The sequence below is a fragment of the Macaca nemestrina genome, chromosome 1 (assembly GCF_043159975.1).
Source record: "Macaca nemestrina isolate mMacNem1 chromosome 1, mMacNem.hap1, whole genome shotgun sequence".
NCBI classification, from domain to species: domain Eukaryota; kingdom Metazoa; phylum Chordata; class Mammalia; order Primates; family Cercopithecidae; genus Macaca; species Macaca nemestrina.
The window spans coordinates 72,472,121-72,493,339 of NC_092125.1; the positions used below are offsets into that span (position 1 = coordinate 72,472,121).

A 21,219-nucleotide genomic window follows, 5' to 3' on the forward strand; every position below is an offset into this window, starting at 1 on the left:
AGAAAGAACGAATGAGGGAAGGAGGGGAGGAAGGGAAGAAGAAAAGGAAAGAGGAAAAGGAAATACTATAAATGGCCAGTAGTGGGGGTTTGGTTACATAAATAATGGCATCTCCATGTGATGGAGGGTTACATAACCTTTATAAGTTACGTTTCACAGACTGTCTAAAGGTGTGAGAAATGCTGATGACATAACATTAAGTATCAAAGCAGTATGAAAAAAGGGTATAATATGAAAACATACATAACTTAAAGATTAAGTGGAAGTTCACAGTTGTCTTCTGAGTTGGGGGAAAATTTAGGCTTTTTACTGGGTAACTTTCTGAATTTTCTACAATGAGCATGTATAACTTACAAAAAGCATGCTAAGAAGGAGAAAAAGGCAAAAAGCACACACTTTAAAAATTACACACGTAAAGAAAGTGGCCAGGCACCATGGCGTGTATCTGTAGTCCCAGCTATTCAGGAGCCTGAGGTAGGAGGATCGCTTGAGCCCAAGAGTTCAAGGCTGCAGTGAGCTATGATCATACCACTGCACTTCAGCCTGAGCAACAGAGTGAGACCCTGTCTATAAAGAGCAAAAAAAAAAAAAAAAGGAAGTGAGTCATTCATCACTTCTGCCCACCTCAGCTTCCCACAACTGTGAACCACTATTAACAATTTATTGAATTCTTTTATAAACTTTGTGTTTATTTAGATATATTTCAGTTATGTGAGTGTCATAATCAGAAAAATATGCTATTCCTTGTAGGTAAAAAAGTGGCTTCAAGTTTTGAGTATTAAGGTAGAAGGAATAAAAGACCTTTGTAATTTTCATATTATCCTGGGTTTATATTGTACTTTCCTAAGTATCCTGAGACAGTAGATTTGGCTGACAATGGGAAGTGAGGAATCGACTTCTCTTACATTTTCTGAAAAATCGAATACATAATTTTTTTCTGGATTAGATGAAGTGTGGTTATATGAGAAAGCAGAGAGATGAAGTAAACATAAAGTATCTACTTTTCTGGCTATGGAAAAAGATAGCTTTTCCTCTAACGCAGTGATGCATGCTGATAGGATTTCTCAATGTTGACGCAGTAGTTATAGGACCACATTTTCATAACCAAAAATCAAGTCACTCGATCTCACAAGTAAAAGTATATTTGTGGTGAAAGTGACTGACTCTTTGAAATATGGACTGACTCAGAAAATTCAGGACATTCGTATACCTTTAAAATGTGTATATATACACACATATACATACACACGTATACACACACGTGACTACAGAGAATTAATTCCTTTACTGACTTTATCAAATAAGTATACATTTTGAGATTATATGTGTTCACACAAATATACACACATATACTTTTTTCATATGTAAATTTGAAAGGGGGCATTTACTATCCCCAAAGAAAACTCCAAAGCAAAAATGCAAAGTGCTGCTGTAGCCACATGCCACCGGTCCCACCTCTCAGCCGGCAGCTACGTGTCTGCTGTTCCAGCCCCTGAGCCCTTTCTACCGTCCGGTCCATGGGAGGCTGTTGTGGGTTACCTCGAGACCTGGCAGCAGCTGGCAGCAGAAGGTGACCGCACATCTTTGACAGCATCGAGGTGTGTTCTAATCACTGGGAACATATGTATGATTGGGAAGTGTATTTTTGGTGTGCAGCCGACATCTAGTCTAAATGCTAATTATGAGAATAGCTTTAGCAAGGTTCTTACGCCTGATTTGACTTCAGCAAAAGGACCATGGACCGTGCATTTTTTCTTAACACATAAGTTCACTTTTTTTCTCTAGGGATATTTCAGAAGGGAGGGAAAGCTGGCAGGAAAATTGCTATGTAAGTAGGCTTAAACACCATCACGAAAGGAAAAGTAATGACTCTTAGGCTCATGGAAGCCTTAGCTTATGAAGAAACACACACAGTCTTCCATAGTAAGAGGAGCGGGGGAGGGAATAAAGGGACTGATGGTCATAAAGTGATTGAGTCTGAAGGAATCTGGAGTCATCGACTGGTCTAAGTGGGCTTGCTGCAGAGGAGGAACTGAAAAAGCAATGAAACAAGAATCTCGTCTGCCAAAGTAGTCAGAAGCTGTCCGTAGCTCAGTTTTGAAAACTGTTGCAAACTTGTCTGATTCATTGTTTCATTCTGAAAACATTTGTACCAGACACTGCTGAGGCGTGCTAGTATTCAGTCTGAGATGATACACAGATCCTTTAGAAGCCACTGTAATACAGGATACAGGTCATGCTCTGGTAATTTTGTTGAATGAATGAAAATTTTAATTTACTCTTACCTAGTGTTGGTTAATGGTCATTGGTTAATGGTTGTTTGTCAATGTCTGTATGACAGAATTGGTCAGGGTACTTGGAGTTGGCACAAAAAATAGTATGCTAAGTCTTCTACTGACAAACGCCCAACCCCTCAGGATTTCAAAGGCTGTGTATTATTTTACTAACCCACAGTACTCTCCCATTTTCTGCTTTTTATGTTGAATTGTGAATACTGCAAGTCATACCCATCATTCAGCTCTTATCGCTTTGTATGCCAAGGTTTTCAAGCCACTGCGTTTGGCCCTTTAACGTGAAGCACAATAACCACATTAGCCTTTAGTAGATCTGACCAGTTTTAGAAGGAACATGGTACAGTGTGAAGAAACCAGAGCTGCTGTAAGAATTGAATTCTGACTCCTGTTCTGCCACTTATCATTTACATGTCCTTGAGCAAGTCACTTAATCATTGAACCTTCCTGAGCCTCAGTTTTCACATCTGTAAAATGAGTTGCTGTAGTAATGCTATAGTGATATTACAGATTTATGAGATGGTAAATCTGAAGTACCTAGCACAGTGCCTGGCCCAGAGTGAGTGCTCGGAGGATGCTAGTTTTACAAAGCCCATTTGTTGACCTGAATTGTAACAGTTCAGTGTCTCCAAGTGCAGAAGAGAGTGGGTTGGAATTGTTCAGCGTGAGTGCCTTACGGACAGAGACTTCATAGCAGCGTGGGACAAGCAGGGGTCTCAGCCTTTGTCACCAAGTAGCTTTGTGACTGTAGACAAATCATTGTTTCTCTCTGACTTCAGTTTCATCCTCTAAAAAGTAGACTCTGAGTTTTCTTCCAGCACTGAAATTTTAGAGACATAAGAAGATCACCTACTGAATTGTCTTCTAATAGTCTGGTGTTCTTTGACGCCACAAATTTTCAACCTGTTTGTCTTTCTGTTTGTCTTTCTGTGCCCAGTGCCCAGCATATAAGGGCTACCAGGACATATCTGTGGAAAGAATGAGTTTATAGAGCAGTACATAAGTTAGACATGTATAGTCCTCATTTTCAGCCTGCTTGCTCTAAGTTAGGCTTCCAGAATGGTGAAAGTTGCCCTTGGTATTTTTCTATGCAATATTTCTTTTTTTTTCTTTTTTCTTTTTCTGAGATAGAGTCTCAGAAAAAGAAAAGTTGTCCAGGCTGGAGTGCAGTGGTGCAATCTCAGCTCACTGCAATCTCCACCTCCCAGGTTCAGGTGATCCTCCTGCCTCAGCCTCCCAAGTAGTTGGAGCAGTTGGGATTACAGGTGCATGCCACTAGGCCTGGCTAATTTTTGTATTTTTAGTAGAGACAGGGCTTCATCATGTTGGCCAGACTGGTCTCAGACTCCTGACCTCAGGTGATCTACCCACCTTGGCCTCCCAAAGTGCTGGGATTACAGGCGTGAGCCAGCTGCCTCGCACATTTCTTTTAAAGAATGAGAAGGTGGCCTGTAGTTGATTTGGCTGAGACTTGAAAGGCAAGGTATCAGTGCCTTTGCTTTAAGCCCTCAATCCCTCTGCCTTCCCTAACAGAGAGGGGGATAGCAATTAGATTAGATGAATAAGGGCTTCATATTGCCACCTCACCTTATGAGATGAGCATTGGATTAATTCCTTTTTTTTTTTTGAGACAGATTTTTGCTGTTGTTGCTGAGGCTGGAGTACAATGATGCAATCTCAGCTCACCGCAACCTCTGCCTCCTGGGTTCAAATAATCTCCTGCCTCAGCCTCCCGAGTAACTGGGATTACAGGCATGCGCCACCACGTCCGGCTAATTTTTTTTTTTTTTTTTTTAGTAGAGTTGGGGTTTCTCCATGTTGGTCAGGCTGGTCTCGAACTCCCGACCTCAGGTGATCCGCCCGCCTCAGCCTCCCAAAGTGGTGGGATTACAGGCGTGAGCTATCATGCCCAGCCAGATTGATTCTTTTCTTTAAAGACACAGTGATTCAGTGATAGGCTCACAATCATACAACAGAGCTGTAGCAGAATTGAGATTAGACTCCAGGTATCTTAACTCCCATGCAAGTATGCAAAAGTCAGTCCTCAGAGTCTTGGGGGTCTTTGGCATGTGTAGGCCACTGTATTCACATGGTAGGTAGGCTACGCTAAGGGATGCAATCAGTTCTGCTTGTTTGTTTATGCATGGAACCGATAAGTACATTTTGTTTGAACAATAACATGGGCAAAATAAAGGTTTTAAAACCACTACACCAAAACATCTTCCTAATTTGTTAAAGGTCAAAATTTAAAAAAAAGATCTCTACCCAGAGAGAAGCTCCAGCTTATTTTTTTTCTTTCTCTCTTTTTCTCACCACAGGTTAACTGTAATGGCTTCACAATTGAAGACGAAGAACTTTCTCATTTGGGATCAGCGATATTTCCTGAGTAGGCTGAGTTTGACCTCATTTCTTTCCTTTTTACTTACTTAACACTAATTTGATTTTTTTTTCTTTTTCATTTTTAAATAACCCACCTAACTGCATGTGGCAGACATGAAACTCCAAGTGAATTAAAACAGCTTTTTAATCTGCCAAGTTTCAAAATATTTCCCCTACACTTAAGGATCCAAAGGTAGTAGTTAAGAGAACAGTTGCTTGTTAAGTCCTGCTAGGCAGAGAGCTGTTATTAAAGAATATTTGATAGTGTGCATAGAAGAAACAGCCCATGCCCTGCTGAGAAATTTGCTTTCTGCCTATCTGTGGTTCTGGAAATCTTTGCATTTCTTATGCTCAAAGTGAAACATTAATTGCCAACCAAGACTTGGCCACAGACTTGAGTACAGAATATATGAGCTTCCTCTCCATCTGTCCTTTTTGATAAATACCAGTACAGAAACAGCACAATTTGGAGGGAGAATATACTGAAGTAGTGGGCCGGAGAAAAATTTCAAAGAACTGTAGGATTTTCTCTCGACTTGAAGAATACTTGAGTAATTCAACAAAAGCTAGCCAGTTGACAAATGGAGATCGTTGTAGATCTGACTTTAATGGATTGCCAAGAATGATTTTGCCTTTGTCTGTCTCATGGAATGAGTATTTCCAAAATGCTTCAGCCCCTGAAATCAAACCCTTGCTTCACAGGTAGAGCCAAGGAATTCATCGTGCATCCCCCGCCTCCAAATTAATCCACATGTGGATGAGTTCTATCTAGAGGGAGGTTGCTTAACATATGCTGCAGGGGTCTTTGGCAGGAGGTTGCCACATATGTAGGAGACCCTTAACGCTTATGCATTTGCCCTGCGTGATGTGCCTGCCCTCAGCTCTGTGCGTCTCTGCCAGACGTTGTGCACTGTGTAGGTCAGAAAGAGAAGAATACGTACGGTCTGTGTCTCATGAGCAGCTGTCACAGGCTTACTTGAACCAGAGAGACTAAAAGTTTATTTGTGTAATATTTGTCCTTGGGGCCAAAATGGTATCATCTGCAGTTGGAATTCTGGTAGTGAAGAAATAAGCTTTTTTTTTTTTTTTTTTTTTTTTTTTTTAACTTCAGCCCCTGGAAAAAGGCAGGAGAAAAAGAGGGCGTTGGACCCACTGAAGAAGGCGCGTATTGACACCTTTAGAACTGAAATGAACTATGGAATGTCTCTGTTCTCAATATCTTAAAAGACTAAAAGATTAAGAGTGAGGTGCTGCCAGGCGCAGTGGCTCACACCTGTAATCCCAGCACTTGGGGAAACCGAAGCGGGCAGATCATGAGGTCAGGAGTTGGAGACCAGCCTGACCAACATGGTGAAACCCCGTTCCTACTAAAAATAAAAAATTAGCTGGGCATGGTGGCACACACCTGTAATCCCAGCTACCCAGGAGGTTGAGGCAGCAGAATCACTTGAACCCGGGAGGTGGAGGTTGCAGTGAGCTGAGATTGCGCCACTATACTCTAGCTTGGACGACAGAGCAAGACTCCATCTCAAAAAAAAAAAAAAGAGGTGCTTTGAGGGTTCACACCTGTCAGTGGTTGCCAACAGAATTGTGATACCAAGAACACACATTGTTTTAGGGTCTTGGCCTTAGTGCATTTCCCCCACCTTCGTTAAAAAGATACCTGAGTCTGCCTTGAACTATTTAATACTTCCGCAAGATGGTTTTAGAAATGTGCTTTTATTTTAATACAACTACCCTTTGATGCATTTGTGTATTTGATTTCCTAGGGCCTGATTCCTTGGGCATCACTTTCCAGGAAGCCAAGTGGGCCTTGGTGAAGTGCAGAGGTGGCCCTCCCCAAGGTCAAGACCAGGAAGTTGCTACCTGTTTATCTCAGGCACCAGGCCAACCACATACTTTGCTTAGGCCTTTAGCAACCAGGAGGTGGGGGAGTGCCCTTGGCCATAACCAGCCTGAGGCAGTTCATCCTCATCAGACTTCGAAACCCCTTACCCTTTTTGTGTTCTTGGAGCATGCAGGAGAGGGGCTGTGGTCTCTGGAGAGTCAGGGAGGTGACATGGGCCACCAGAGTAATGACACACATGGCTGTGAGTGCCCGTAAGAGCATGAGCCCCAGTTTCTGGGCAGTTTTAATTGGGGGAAGAAATCCCTTTGGGCTGAAATCATATCGGCATTGTGATTTCAAAGGCAGCATTTTCAGAGATCAAGCACTTTTTCCCTGTAGTTTAGAAATTTCTGTTCTCGGAACTTTGACCTTGATATAATCAGAAAGCTCAAAGCACCTCGCATAGGCGAATCTCTCTCCTTCTCGCTGTCCCTGAAAAGCAGACAGTGAGCAGCAGGAGCAGTAATGTCCCAATTTTCCAGATGAGGAAATTGAGGTGCAGAGAAACTCAGACGGGTGTCTCTGGGTCTCTCAGGGGAGCACACCCCCTTCCTCCCTTAGGAAGCTGGCATTTCTCAACATCTGAAAAAAACGTGAGAAATAATCCACTAATACAAAAACTGCTTGAAAACGACAACACACCTGTCTTTGACAATGTGTAGTGGAGTAGCAGTTAGCTCTGGGTATTGGGCTCTGAGAGCCGCCTTCTATCAGGAAGGAATATTTGTGGCATTTATTGTTTTTGCTGTTGTGTGTTTTTTGGTTTTGGCTTAGATAGTATGTGAATTGTGGATTTCAGTTTTTCATATGGTGAAAGTCTTAGATGGTAGATAGGATTATCAGTGCGCGCAGAACAACCTCTTAGAATATGATAGCCAACTATTAGATTTTTTTAAAAATGTCTTGCAAAGATTCAGTTCCTCGGACTTAGCAAGTAAGTAGCGAAGGAGACTAAACAGTCTGCCTATCTCATTTTTAAAAACTGGGTTTTCTCTTCTGACTGACAGCGTTGCATTGATGAATCATAGCTGTTGCCCCAATGTCATTGTGACCTACAAAGGGACCCTGGCAGAAGTCAGAGCTGTACAGGAAATCAAGCCGGGAGAGGAGGTGAGTTCATGGCTATGGGTGGCCGCAGCAGGGGGCTTGAGACTACTCTTTTAAAAGGCAGTGTGGACAGATCCGTGCAGTGTCACTTGACTGAATGAACTGTGAGTGCCTCCAGCAGTTTAGCTGCGTCCGCCCCCAGGCTCTCCAGGAGTCGGTGATCAGGTTTGTGACCTGTAGCTTAGATTCCCACACTTGGGGGCTTCTGTTTGGTGCTCACCATTTCCATCTCTGGTCAAGAAAAACAGGAAATAATAAATTTGAGTCAGATTTCTCACAAAACTTTATAGGGATTTACAGAGAAAGAAGACATTTACTACCAAAATGACCTCAGTAAAACTTTTGATTCTCTTCAGAGTTTCTGTATCCCTATCGCCAAACAACTGAGCTTGAGCTTTATTGTATTTTTTTTTTTTTCGTGAATTCTTGCTTGTTTCCCACCATCCCTCGAAGGTCCAAAGCAAAAGAAAGCCAGCGGCACAGCAATAGCTGAAGAGCTGGCACTGCAAGTGACACATCAGCATTTCATGTTCTATTAGTTCCACATCTGAACTTAAGGTCGCAGTTCACTTTTTAGGAATCTAATTCGAATGTCCAGGTATATGCAGTAATAGAAGTCAAGGCAGCCTGTGGCCAAGGGGCACCTTAGCTTCCCTCCTCAGCTTCAGAACGAGGAGTGAACCAGCTTTCCCATCACCTACTCAGCGATTCCCTGTTCCCTTCCCGTGTGTGATTCCTGACTACCTCATGAGACGTCTCACCTAGGAAGGGCCGGCCTGGTGGATTGCTGTAGTATGCTCTGTGTTCTTAAGTAAATTCCCAGCAAGACACGTGAGTTTTTAGGAACTTTGTAATCACGCACTTAGGTTAAATGTCAGTTTAGCAATTTGTAATGCTATTGTACGGTACACGCCTGGGTATTTGAAGTGTGAAGTGTAACTGTCAGTGTGCTGAATGAGAAGTGCTTTGCCTTCTCTGGAAGGCACTCACTAATCCACAGCTGCCTGGGAGCTGAAGCCCAAGGTGCAGGTTGGCCCTTCTACCTTCAGCTAAATCCATCATGATGAGGGCGTGTCCCTTTTCTGCTGGGGTGTCTGAGTTTCCAAAGGTCTTGCGGAGACTGCCCTGAAGCCTTTCTTTAAACAGGTTAATTGCAGCCAGTCAGAATGCAATCACCCGGCTCCAGTGTGCCTGTGGGCTGACTGCAGAGATGAGCCGGTTGTCAGCTAGGCTGGCACAGTCTGGCTGTGAGCAGTGGTACTGGAGTGGCCTTTGTCGCCATCTTCTGGAAGCTTCCATATGTTGCAGTGTGTGTCAGTCATTTCAGAGATAATCGGCAGGCTCTTGCAGTGTGAGGCAGGGCAGGGGTGGCTGCGGTTTCCTTTTGCCCTCATGTTCTCCTGGATCTGAAATGCAGTAACCTAATTTTTGGGAATTCAGTGCTTTAGGGATTACTTACGCTTCAGAGAAGGAGAAACCCCATTCCCCAGGGTTTCAGGGTGAGCTGCAACGTGTCCAGTACTGCGCCGTGGCCTGGGGAGAGCTTGGCTGCCCCTGCAGCACCCAGCCCTGTGCGTGTCCTCCCCTGCCTGCCTGGTGGTGCCTGCGGTCACTGGCACGCTAGCGGCTTTGTGAGATCCATCTGTTCAGTCAGACATTTGCCTGATTGTGTGGGATGAGCAGCCAGTGAGTAGATAATGGACATCTAAATGCTGGTCTCCTCCATATGCTCCAAGTCTTAGTTACAGACCCCATTAGGAAAAGGCAAGGACGGTGGAGCCCCATGAACCAAAGGTAAGGACTTTCCAAGCTCCCTGCCCTGCAGGATCAGGAGCTGCCCGCTGGGCCAGGCTGCAGCATTCTGGTGTCCTAGAAGTTGTGTTCACCCTCCACTGGCTTCCTGGCCACCCAGAGATGTGGGTCCCAGCCCACCGAGTGGAGCCTCTTGCTCCATTGCCAGGTGATGTGAGGAGGAGGGGAGCTTAGCTGCGTGTGCGTGGTGTGCGTGGTGTGTGCGTGCTCATACCCTCCCCTGCACGCAGCACCCGGTGATGACGGCAATGAAGCATTTGCGCCGTCCCAGGTAGTGAAATACGAAACTACATGAAGGCCAGGCAGAGGCAGCTGAGGGAGGCAGGGATCCTCTGAACCCTCAAGGTCACTGTTTTAAGGACTCCTTGATTCTACGGACTTTTTCCACTAACCTGCACCTTGGCTTCAGCTCCCAGTTCAGCTGTGGACTAATGACCACCTTCCAGAGAAAGCCAATGTCAGGTGGCTGCTCAGTTCAGGAATTCAGTGCCTTAAAGTAAACGCGCATTCCTCCGCTGCAACCCACCTTATCCCCCGCCCCTGCATGGATACCGCCGCAGGTGACTGCAAAGGCACGGGAATGACGAGGATTGAGTTTACCTGTAGCAGACTGAAGTTTTATCTTTTTGGACCCCATAGGTTTTTACCAGCTATATTGATCTCCTGTACCCAACAGAAGATAGGAATGACCGGTTAAGAGATTCTTATTTCTTTACCTGTGAGTGCCAGGAGTGCACCACCAAGGACAAGGTAAGGTTGTTCATTGGGCAAGAGCGCTGACTGCACTCTGATCTCAGGACCTCTCTGCGGAAGAGCTTCTCTGACTTGGTGGATCTCCTCTGGGATCTTTTTGACCCTTTAAACCCTCCTTACAAAGACAGCCAGAGGGAATCCAGTTAGACCAGGTCTCTGTTCAAACCTGCTCCTAGTAGCTAAAGAAAACATTTCCATTACACCGTACAAATAGGAGAAGGGTCTGCCAAACTGCTCTTTCTTGAAAAGAAACAACTGCTCAAAGGAGGAGAGGGGAAAAGCGCATGAGTGTAATCTTTAGGCTTTCCAGCCTGTTCGCCGGAATATGTGGAAGTTTCCCTGGCATTTTCCAAATCGTTCCGTCAGTGCTGTCCTTCCTTAATTCTAGTCTCTTGATTCGTAAATGTGTGAACATGTATATCTGCCCATAGCCAACACATTTTAGATAAGGAGTATCTAGAAAATTAATCTGTTTGTTTTGTTTCTGTAAAAAGGTAATGGAGTACTGAATTTCTTTAGATACATTGCCTGATTTCCTTTCATTCTTTTGTAACCTTGGAAGGGGCCAGTGTCTCTCTCTGTATGGGAATGTGTATTATATGAGAGGTTTCCCTAGCAGTGTGGTTTCCATGGGCGGTAACGCATTGCTCTTGTGGACATTTCCTTCAGGATAAGGCCAAGGTGGAAATCCGGAAGCTCAGCGATCCCCCAAAGGCAGAAGCCATCCGAGACATGGTCAGATATGCACGCAACGTCATCGAAGAGTTCCGGAGGGCCAAGCACTATAAATATATCCTTTACAACTGCCCTGATGGTTTATTATCCCTTGCCAACAAGGCAAGATGGGAAGTTGGAAAGAGAGCAGGAGAAGGATGAATTTAAGATTCTGAAAACCAAAGGAGGAATGTCTCCTGGTAAATGTGTAAAGACATACTGACTACCCCGATGTGGTGTCCATCCTCTCGGAGTTGTATGATCTTATTTCCCCTTGTTTGGCTAGTTTGGCTGGGAGCTCCATGTGGTGGAGGACCATGAAGGACAGAGCCTTGATGGCTTTGTGCGTTGGGTATTTGACTTTGGGCAGGGCACAGTGCCAAGGGCCTTGGTTATTTCAGCTCTCCTCGCTGGCACACTCTGAGCAGGGACTTTGCTCATTCCCATGCAGCAGATGAGGAAACAGCCTGATAGATATTAAGTAATTTGCCCAAAGGACACAGCCGATGGTGGTAGGATCTAGGATTGTTTCCCAGCTCTATCAGAATCCGTATTCTTAACCATTGTATTGTAGCATTTTCTTGGGAGTTGAAAAGGGATTCGATTTGTACTCTAAATGGTAAAATTTAAAAGCAGTGAGAGGAAATTAAAGAAAGGCACATTGTTTCTCAGCATAAGAAAGAACTTTGCCACTGTGGGAGTAGTGCTCAGGGTTCCAACTTGGGTGAGGATTTGAATTTGATTAGAATTGGGATTCTAATCAGCATTGTTTACATCAGAACTAAGGGTCTGGACCCTGCGGCTAAAATTCTTTAGTTGAGCGGTTCGGATCTTCAGGTTTTCTTCTGGAGAAATATAATTCCTTTCACTTTTGCTTGGCTTTCTGTAAGTTACTTTTTCATAGGGTGAGGGTGAGAGAGGAGTGGATGAAAGAACTCCTTGAACCCAGCCTGGGGAAGTCTCCAGGCAGCATGGGCCCGGCAGCCGTTTCCTTGACTCCACAGCACCCCCTAGTGAACTGCTGGAGATCTGCGAGCTCAGCCAGGAGAAGATGAGCTCCGTGTTTGAGGACAGTAATGTGTACATGTTGCACATGATGTACCAGGCCATGGGTGTCTGCTTGTACATGCAGGACTGGGAAGGAGCCCTGCAATATGGACAGAAAATCATTAAGCCCTACAGGTGATTGCAGAGGCTGTTCTAATCCTCCACAGAGTGGAAATTGGTTGTTTAGAATGTATACAATAGTGTCATCTTCCTGCCCATTGCTCAGACTTGCCTAGCGCAGCTGCCTCTTCTCTGGAGGTGCTGGTGCGGGGCACTGCTCCTGAGTCAGGCCCGTTCTCACCACCATCCCGAGGAGACAGGTTGAGGTTATACAGCGGATACTGGGGCAAGATCCCTCCCAGGTCCATCCAGGCTCATATCCGTAGTAGTTAACCCAGGCTAATTTTGAGAAGTCACTAGTTTGCTTCTTTTCCCACCCACCACCTAGCAGTTAAACTTGGAAGTTTACCTGCTTTCCATCGTTACTCACACCATCCCCTTCTTTTGATTTTTCAAATTACAGCCCCCGTTTGCAAATGGGGAAGCTCTGGGACCGGTGGGTTGACCGTGGTTATCTAATCTTCCCCACCCCAGATTTGAAAAAAAAAAAAATGCTTTTTAATTTGCAATAATAATATTAGCCATGGAGAGATGTCCTGCCTGAGAGGGTTACTAAACCTAAAAGTGGGTGACAGACAGAAGTTGGGGCTTTGTCTTCTGACTCTGACTAGACACTTCAGGGCTGGGGTGGCCTAGATGGGATCACTGGAGCTCTTTCTAAAGGCATTGATGTTATGCATTTATAGGGTACATCCAACACCAAGTGGGCCAAGTGGATCAGGGTCACTGGGCATTAGACCCAGAAATATGTGTTCTGGGAGCATCTCAGGTGTTTCTCAGGAGTTTGAGAAGCCTTCAGTCCCCTTCCACTTCCGAGTTTAGGGTCTGTGAAGGTCCGTGTCTGGTCTGAATGTCTACTGCCCACTCCACTCTCTACTTACCCCACTGTGCCCTGATCAGCCAGCAGGGGGAGCCCAAAGGAAGCCAGCTCTGAAAATCGGCTCTTGGAAACAGAATTTGTTAAACTGGGGATAAACTCAAATTTTCCCTTTCTCCTGGAGTGGGTGAGGAAGTCCACTGGCCTCATGCACAGTTCTGTCTGTGAGATCTGTAGGGAGAGAGGGGCAGACAGACAGCATCCCAGCCCTGTAGTTCTCCCAGCAGGGCCTTGCTGTGCTAGACCCATCTTTATCTGCGTGAGCCCCTCCCAGAAGCCCAACTCTGGTCCTCTGTGGGGCCACGGGTCCCAGGGCTGCCTCCTGCCCAGGAATACAGCTAGAACATGTCTTTTTGGACTGACTTTCAGGAGACACAGGGTGAAACAGCCTAGCCTTTAACATCACCTCTTACACACATGTAAACACACACACGGGCTTACCCACCAGCTGCCTCTGGGCCCTGTTCTTAGGGAAATGGCTGTTTTTCAGGCAGACTCCATCAGTCAGCCTTTAGGTACAGCCAGAGAGAACACCGGCTGTATCTAAAGCCCCTGCTGGACAACGGGGAAAGAACATCCAGAAGACATAGGAAGTGTTCTGACTTCAGAGCGCTTACAGTTTTGCTAAACCAACTCATATCATAGTGTGACAGAAAGCTGGGGTCTTAAGACACATTGGTGTGGGTGTGTGGGGGGCTGGGAGATTGGGTGGGTGGATGTGTCTGAGTACCTGAGGTGATAGGCCTAATTACTGCCTTCATAAATGGGACATTTACTTCACAAGGTGTTTTCCCAGGGTCTTCCTCTGGGCATATTTGAAATAGAAAAACCTGGATTGGGATTGAAGGTTGTATTTACAAATGCTTTTGAATAGGATTTCTTCTGCAGTTGTTATGTAGCTTTTCAGAAACACACAAGCTACAAATAATGAACAACGTCTGCAATGATTCAGCAGGGTGGCAGCGTCCACACTCTCCACCCAAACCCTGGTGGGATTTGGAGAGGCCGCTGGTGGGGAGAGGTTGGCCCTGAGCATGGCAGCCTCTGGGCTTACTGCACCCAGCCTGTGGGTGGCTCAGCAGCCTCTGACATAGTGGCCTGTTGTCTCTTCTCTTGTTCTAGTAAGCACTATCCTTTGTACTCCCTCAACGTGGCCTCCATGTGGTTGAAGCTAGGGAGACTCTACATGGGCCTGGAACACAAAGCCGCAGGGGAGAAAGCCCTGAAGAAGGTATGTCTGTAACTCGGCCTTAGAATTCCCAGTGGCCAGACGGCCTCCTTAGCGCACCTCCTATGCCTCACCAGGCTGAATGGCTGAAGCAGTGGAGGGTGAGCAGCTCTCACCCACCCTCTGGCCGTGGGAGCAGCAGGGGTGGGTCCTGCAGGTGAGGGTGCAGTGAGAGAGTGCACCTCTGCTGTTCCTGGAGGAATTCTCCATTTGTTTGCCCTTTAGGATTTTCAGAATGATGATCCCCAATTGTGGTGAAATCAAGGAGGTAGGGAGAGTTAGGGTTAGGATGTTAGAATTACGCCTTTGCTGTTTCTAAAATGCATGTAATCATCCTCTCAGTTCATTGAGGACCAATTACATACTAAGACCCTTGTGTGCTTTTCCTTTGAATTCTCACAAAAATGAGAGGCTTTCCTGATGAAGAAAAGTGAGGTTCAAGCAGGTGAGGTGAGTAATAGCCTAGGGTACATAGCAGGGCCTTCATTCAAATGAGGGTCTAAGTTGAAAGCGTCAGCTCCTCCCACTCGAGCTGTGGTGAAACTGGTGGGGAGCCAGGCCCCTGGGCAGCATTCGCCTTTGGTTCGATGGCTGCCCGGTGCTGCCCAGGAGCCAGGCCCTGACCCTCACATCACGGGAGGTCAGAGTCATCCTCCTGAGTATTGATTCTCGTTGTTTGTGATGTGGAATTCACAGTCAGTACAGTGTAATTTAGGGGATAATCCATTTACTCCCGTAAGAGACTTTATAAAATGTTGGGGCCATGGACAGGGCCTGCAGGCGTACTCCTTCACCTTCTCCAAAGTTTCCCAATAGACTATTTGGGAAGATGGAACAAGGCCCGCATCCCAAATAAAAGGGTCAGGGCACAGCCAGGGTGGAAGGGAGCATGAAACAAAATTTTCTGTTTTAAACCATGGAATTTGTCTTCTGAGAATTAGCCATTTAGGTCACAACTGTAAAGTGTGTCAGGTGATTAAGTAATAGATCAATGAAGGCTGGAGCAGATCTGAGCAAGGAACGTGAGTCTTGAAATGAATGCCCAGGCAGGGTCGGCACCTGAAACAGGTGATTTCCAAAGGCTTGCACTGTTACTTGGCCTGCCTCCTCTTGGCTTGAGATCTAGGAGAATAAATAATAGATAGGAATGCCTGTCTTAGTCACAAGCCGTCAAAAATTCTCTGGGGGAACACTTTTTTCTCTGAGTAATTTGGCTGAATACAAAAGAGCAAATATATTCTTAGAGATGACATTTGATGTAAACTTCCTATATGTCAGGCATTGTTCAAAACACTGTATCTGAATTAACAACCTGGAGGGGTAGGTATTTTTCCAGTTTTACAGTTGGGGAAGATGAGGCACAGAGTGGTTAAGTAAATTACCCAAGGCCACACAGCTAGGAAATGATTAAACCACTGGAAACCTGACCATTTTACATTGCCTCACTATAAAGAAACCTTAAGTACATTCTCTCTAGCATCCCCCAATGAAACCTGCTACATTTCTTTAAGTTTTTAGAATATGTATTAAAAGGAAAGAGTGTGCTTTTCGGAAGGGAAAAATAGTTTAACCTGGTCTTGCAGATTAGTAATGTCAACTAAAAATCAAAATAGCTTCGATGTAAAACTCACTATGGACTTTTCTGTACCGGCATCACCTATTTTCTGGGTTAAACGTAGTCAAAAAAAATTAGTCCTTAAAGCATGTTTTACTGAAATTTCTAGAATCTTGGGGCAAGAGAATATCATGAAATCTGTTTCACGACATCATTTCTCCAGCTGCTACCTGGATATTTTTGCAGAATGTTTTCCCTAGCAGGAGACACTGGATGAGTTGGCTACCAGATAGTCTTGTCTCCTTTTTTCAAAAAAAAAGCCAGGTCCTGGTGGAGAACTTAGGCTCTAATGGCCAGTTTGCATCCTGTGCCTTAAAGCAGAGAGATCCAACTTAAAGTTACCCTGGGTGGAGGTGTGAGGGGATTGGCTTCTAGGCTGTCATTGTTTGTCTCGCTCTTTCCTAGGCCATTGCAATCATGGAAGTAGCTCACGGCAAAGATCATCCATATATTTCTGAGATCAAACAGGAAATTGAAAGTCACTGAAACTATGCAGCATTTCAGTTTTCATTTAAACACTTAGTTCGGAAACCTTAAAGGATTTGAATATTCCAAATTGCACACGTCACTCCAGCATCTCTGTAAAATAATTGGAATGAAAATACTTCTTGCACTTAAACATTGCACATGCCATACTTTGAGGTTAGTCTGAATCTTGAACTTTAATACCAAATTAATTTTGAGTGCTTTTGTTTCCTGAGAGATAATGGCATGGTTTCATATGCTATACTTCGGACAGAGTTTTAAAAATGCAATTATTTTTTTCTTTCATGCCTCTTGTAATGTTCTGAACAAACTTGAATGATGAAAGAAAATAAAAGAGATATCAGTATTTGAGGTTTGTGTTTTCTTCTGTCTGTGGGGAGGATTTCTCAGTGGTGGTGGGAGCCCAGTCTTGGAGTGGAAGTGACACGTGCTGTCCATAATTCAGCAAGCTCAAGTCTTCTTCCTTGGTACTGGGGTCAGGCAGCCTCTTTATTCTGCAGCAGCTTTCGTGGGGCTGTGCCTGTGGAGGAAGAAAATGGGAAGAAAGAGAAAAAGGTACAAGAAGGAAAGAAAAGTATCTGTGGTGGGGGAACAGTCCAGTGACCTGAGCGCCCTCCAGCAGGCGAGATTTCGAATCTGTTCGCTGGCGCCTGGTATTCCTTCAGCGTGTAAAGGTGCTTAGTGCGTGCTTTGCTTTCTTGGCTTTTCTGTCCCCATCTGTCTGAAAGCAGACTTGCCATCTCTCATTCTGTTGATTGTTCTGTGCAGTACTCTCCTTTTTTGGAAAGACTCCAGGGTATGCTCGGGAAGGAAAAAAAATTTTTTTCCTTACCAACCAACCCTGTGTTGTTGAGTAAACACTGATCTCTGCCCACACAGACAACCGGAATCCAGCTTTCTGCAGCCCCACAGCCTAGACAGCAGCAACCTGGGGAGTTGTTTGTTAGCAACCATTGTGCAGAAGGACCCAGCACACGTTCCTGAATGCAGTGTCTTGTAGTCCGAAGAGAGGAACTTCCCCACTGGTTAATAAGTAAAGCCTGTTGAAATTTACACGTCAATTACCTTTCATAGTCATGGTCTGAAAACAGCTAGAACTGCCATAAATCTGGTAATTTTCCTTCCCTCCTCATCTACACGCACCCGCATCTTCACACACACTCATGCCCCTCTTTCACACGCAGTTTACTGCACACAGTGGGATTTAGCAGATAGAATGCATTCTTTTGCCCTGTGTAGTCCAATAAGACATTTATTGAACACCTGGTACTATCTATGCAGAATGCTCTGAGTAGCTCTCTACGTGCAAAGAGAAGAGTAAGGCATGGTCCTGGATCAGTGGAGCTTAGTGTTTTTTTTTTTTTTCTTGAGACGGAGTCTTGCTCTGTCGCCCAGGTTGGAATGCAGTGGCGCTATCTCAGCTCACTGCAAGTTCTGCCTCCCGGGTTTACGCCATTCTCCTGCCTCAGCCTCCCAAGTAGCTGGGACTACAGGCGTCCGCCACCACACCTGGCTCATTTTTTTGTATATTTTTAGTAGATTTGGGGTTTCACCGTGTTAGCCAGCATGGTCTTGATCTCCTGACCTCGTGATCCTCTCTCCTCGGCCTCCCAAAGTGCTGGGATTACAGGCGTGAGCCACTGTGCCTGGCCCAGAACTTACTGTTTTAAGAATGTTCATTTACTATATATTCAGTGACAAAGCCTAAAATAAACTTAGCCTACCGTCTCTATAGGTTTTATAAAATTTGCAAAAGTAATCCTTTCTCAGTAAATTCAAGTAATGGAAAGGTATGAGAAAAGTAAACTTCTTTATTCCTCACCAGTCCCACTGCCTGGAGCTAACTACCATAAACAGTTTGCTTTATGGTCCCAGGTTTTTCCATTCCTGGATGATGTATCTATATAAATAGATTTAGAAGAGCAAAGACAGGATGGTACTGACATAGGATTTTGTAACCTGCTTATCCAAATGAACAAAATGGATCTCTTTGCACTTCAGCACTTACAGATTTGCCTCATTCTATTTAGAGACAGAATATTGCATTGGATGCATGTCATTGTGGACTCAGTACTTCTCCTATTTATGGACAGGAGATTTTTTCCCAGTTTGCTGCTATTACAAACAATGCCACAATGAATGATCTGAAACATAAAACTTTGCTGTTGTGTGGTAGCATTTTGGGGAATAGATCCCTGGAAGTGCAATTTCAAGATCTAATAGTGGGAATATTTTTAAAATTTGAATAAATATAGCCACATTTCCTTTTGTAAGAAAAAACTGCATCAGATACAAATAAGATATAATAGTATTTGCTTTCCTCTCCCTCATAACATTGTATTATCATTAAAATGTTTTTGGCAATCTAATGTGTGAAATATTTTGTTTTATGTGCATTTATTAGTGAGATTGGACTGTTTTTCATATATTCAGGATTTATTTTATTTCTTCGGTGAATTGACGTTCATGGCTGAGCTGTTTTTAGCACAACACTTTCTGACACCAAATGTTTGAGGTTTCATCTCTCACCAGCTATTCTCTAACTCTTTGGACACCAACTGTGTGTCCTACAATTCAGTTCTATTCTGATACTACCCTGGAGTTAGCGTCAGACTCCATAGGTTTAAAGACTGCATCCCACAAGACTTCCCTCACTTCAGACGCCAGTTGGAAGGATCTCACTCGGTTACCCAGGCTGGAGTGCAGTGGAGTCATTTTTTGTTTGTTTGTTTTTAGAGGTGGGGTCTTGCTGTCTTGCCCAGGCTAGTCTCAAACTCCTGGCCTAAAGAGATCCTCCCACCTCGGCTTCCCAAAGTGCTGGATTACAGGCATGAGCCACCTTGCCTGGCTCCCAGGTTACCCAGTTTCTATCTGATGTGGAGGGGGTTCCCACAATCCCCTCACCTTCGTGTTCAATGATTTGCTAGAATGGCTTATCAGAGTCCAGAAAACATTTTACTTCCTATTATTGGCTTATTATAAAGGATGCAAGTGAACAGGCAAATGAAAGGGACATAGAGCAAGGTCTGGAAGGGTCTTGGGTACAGGAGCTTCCATCCTCATGGAGCTGGGATGTGACATCTTCCTGGCACGTGGACGTGTACACCAACTCAGAAGCCCTCCAAACCCCATTGTGGGGGGTTTAAATCATTGATCATTTAATGACTTAAATGATCATTAGTCATTTAATGAAATCATTAGCCACTGATGATTAACTCAGTCTCTAGCCCTTCTATCTTCCCCACAGGTTGGGGATTTGAGGCTGAACAATCCAAGCTTCTAGTTAAGGCTTGATCTTTCTGGAGGTCACCCCTCATCCTGAAGCTACCTAGAGGCCCACCAAGAGTTGCCATATTAGAACAAAAGAGACTCCTGTCACTTAGGAAATTCCAAGGGTTTTAGGAGCTGTGTCCCAGGAACTGAGGACAATGACCAAGTATCTTTCTGTGACACTAAAGGACACCCTTTGGTCTCTGACCACAGATTCCTCATAAAAAAGGATGATATTTACTGGCACATTCTAGCTTCCCATGTAGTCACTGATAAGCCAGTCATCCTATTGCATGAAAATGTCTCCCTAGCTGAGGCACTCAGGCGTGCAGGCTTCCAGTTGAGCTTGTCACGTTCCATAGGTGAGAGTGATCTTGGCAATACATCTTCACCCTTCCAGGCCTCTGGTATAATTGAGCTAAGAGACAGTATCATCTCTTGTTCTGAGCCTTTTTCAAGATGTCAGCACGATACTGGATTTCCCCTGTTACATAACTCATTTACTCATTCCTTTGCCCTCAGCTGCTATTTCTCCTCTCCATTTATCCCCTAACTTTGTTCATTCACCGTTAGGGGATATGGAACCTAATTAGCTTCCACCTCTGTGCTCGTCTAGGTTGCAGACAGCAATACCAGTCTAACGAACGCCTCCTCTTCAGTCCACTCCCTTCGGGTAGGGTAGGATTCCATAGGTAGAGAACTAGTGGGCTATTTCTGACACTAGGCCATAGAGCTGCATTCACTGGTAACCCCGATTTTGCCAGATAGGATGAAGGCCTAACCTGCCCCATCAGGCCCTTCGGAATTCTGACATAAAGGTTTAGGATAGTTCCAGTTTCTTGCTTAGAAATCATTCCTGCTTCCAGCACTGGTCGTTGCAGCCCTGATCCTGGGACCACTGCATCAGATAGGAAGAAGAAAGGTGAGATGATGTAGGGAAGGAAAAAAAAAAAAGTGGTCATACCAGAATCTTTTCCTTGGGAAGAATGGTGGTCATACCAGCACCCTTTCCCAACCCCTCTGCCCCAGGTTCACCAGGAAAACAGGACTCTCTCCAGTGGGGACACTCCCTTAGGCCCCCCTTATTTTGTGTGAGCACACACTTGTGAAGGCATGGAAGCCAGCCCTTCCTGCCTCTATCTCCCCCAATTTTAGACAGTAAATATTTCAACTGCCTGTTCCAATTCTCTATTAAGCCATTTCTCTGAGGGTAATATGCAACACAAGTGCCCATTTGCTGAGATATCTCTTCCCACTGGAGCACATGGTGGGCTGCAAAGTGTGTCCCTTGGTCTGGAATAGGTGCGCTATCTTCTGATTCTTTTGTAGCATTCTGAGCATACTTGCATCTACCATTGGGTAAGCAAATCCCAGTCCGGAGTCAGTGTTGATTTCTCTCAGGACCCAGTTGTAGCCTCCTGGGCCTACTGGCATTAGCCTGACTTGTGAGCTAAGTGCAGGGCCCCTACCCCACCCAAAACAGCCCTTACTGGCATTTTGTTTCTCAGAGGGTGCAACAGGAATATGTCTAGATTGAGTCTATCTCTGCATTGTTGCAGCCTGTCCTCGCCATGTCCACTCATTTCATGGGCCTAGGGGGCCACCTAGGTGAGCACATGAGGGTATCTGCTG

At 44.9% G+C, this 21,219-nt stretch overlaps 1 protein-coding gene across 1 annotated transcript in view; it reads left to right on the forward strand.

Annotated features, from left to right (window-relative positions):
* The window catches only part of LOC105493530 (SET and MYND domain containing 2), a 56,511-nt gene extending 39,843 nt beyond the window's left edge, over window positions 1-16,668 (forward strand). Inside the window, exons 6-12 of the mRNA XM_011761227.3 lie at window positions 4,610-4,677; window positions 7,566-7,668; window positions 10,117-10,227; window positions 10,900-11,020; window positions 11,952-12,126; window positions 14,111-14,219; window positions 16,237-16,668. Coding sequence (XP_011759529.1) covers window positions 4,610-4,677; window positions 7,566-7,668; window positions 10,117-10,227; window positions 10,900-11,020; window positions 11,952-12,126; window positions 14,111-14,219; window positions 16,237-16,317 — 768 coding nt within the window. The 3' untranslated portion in view covers window positions 16,318-16,668. The remainder of the gene's footprint in view (window positions 1-4,609; window positions 4,678-7,565; window positions 7,669-10,116; window positions 10,228-10,899; window positions 11,021-11,951; window positions 12,127-14,110; window positions 14,220-16,236) is intronic.
* Window positions 16,669-21,219: the final 4,551 nt, after the last annotated feature.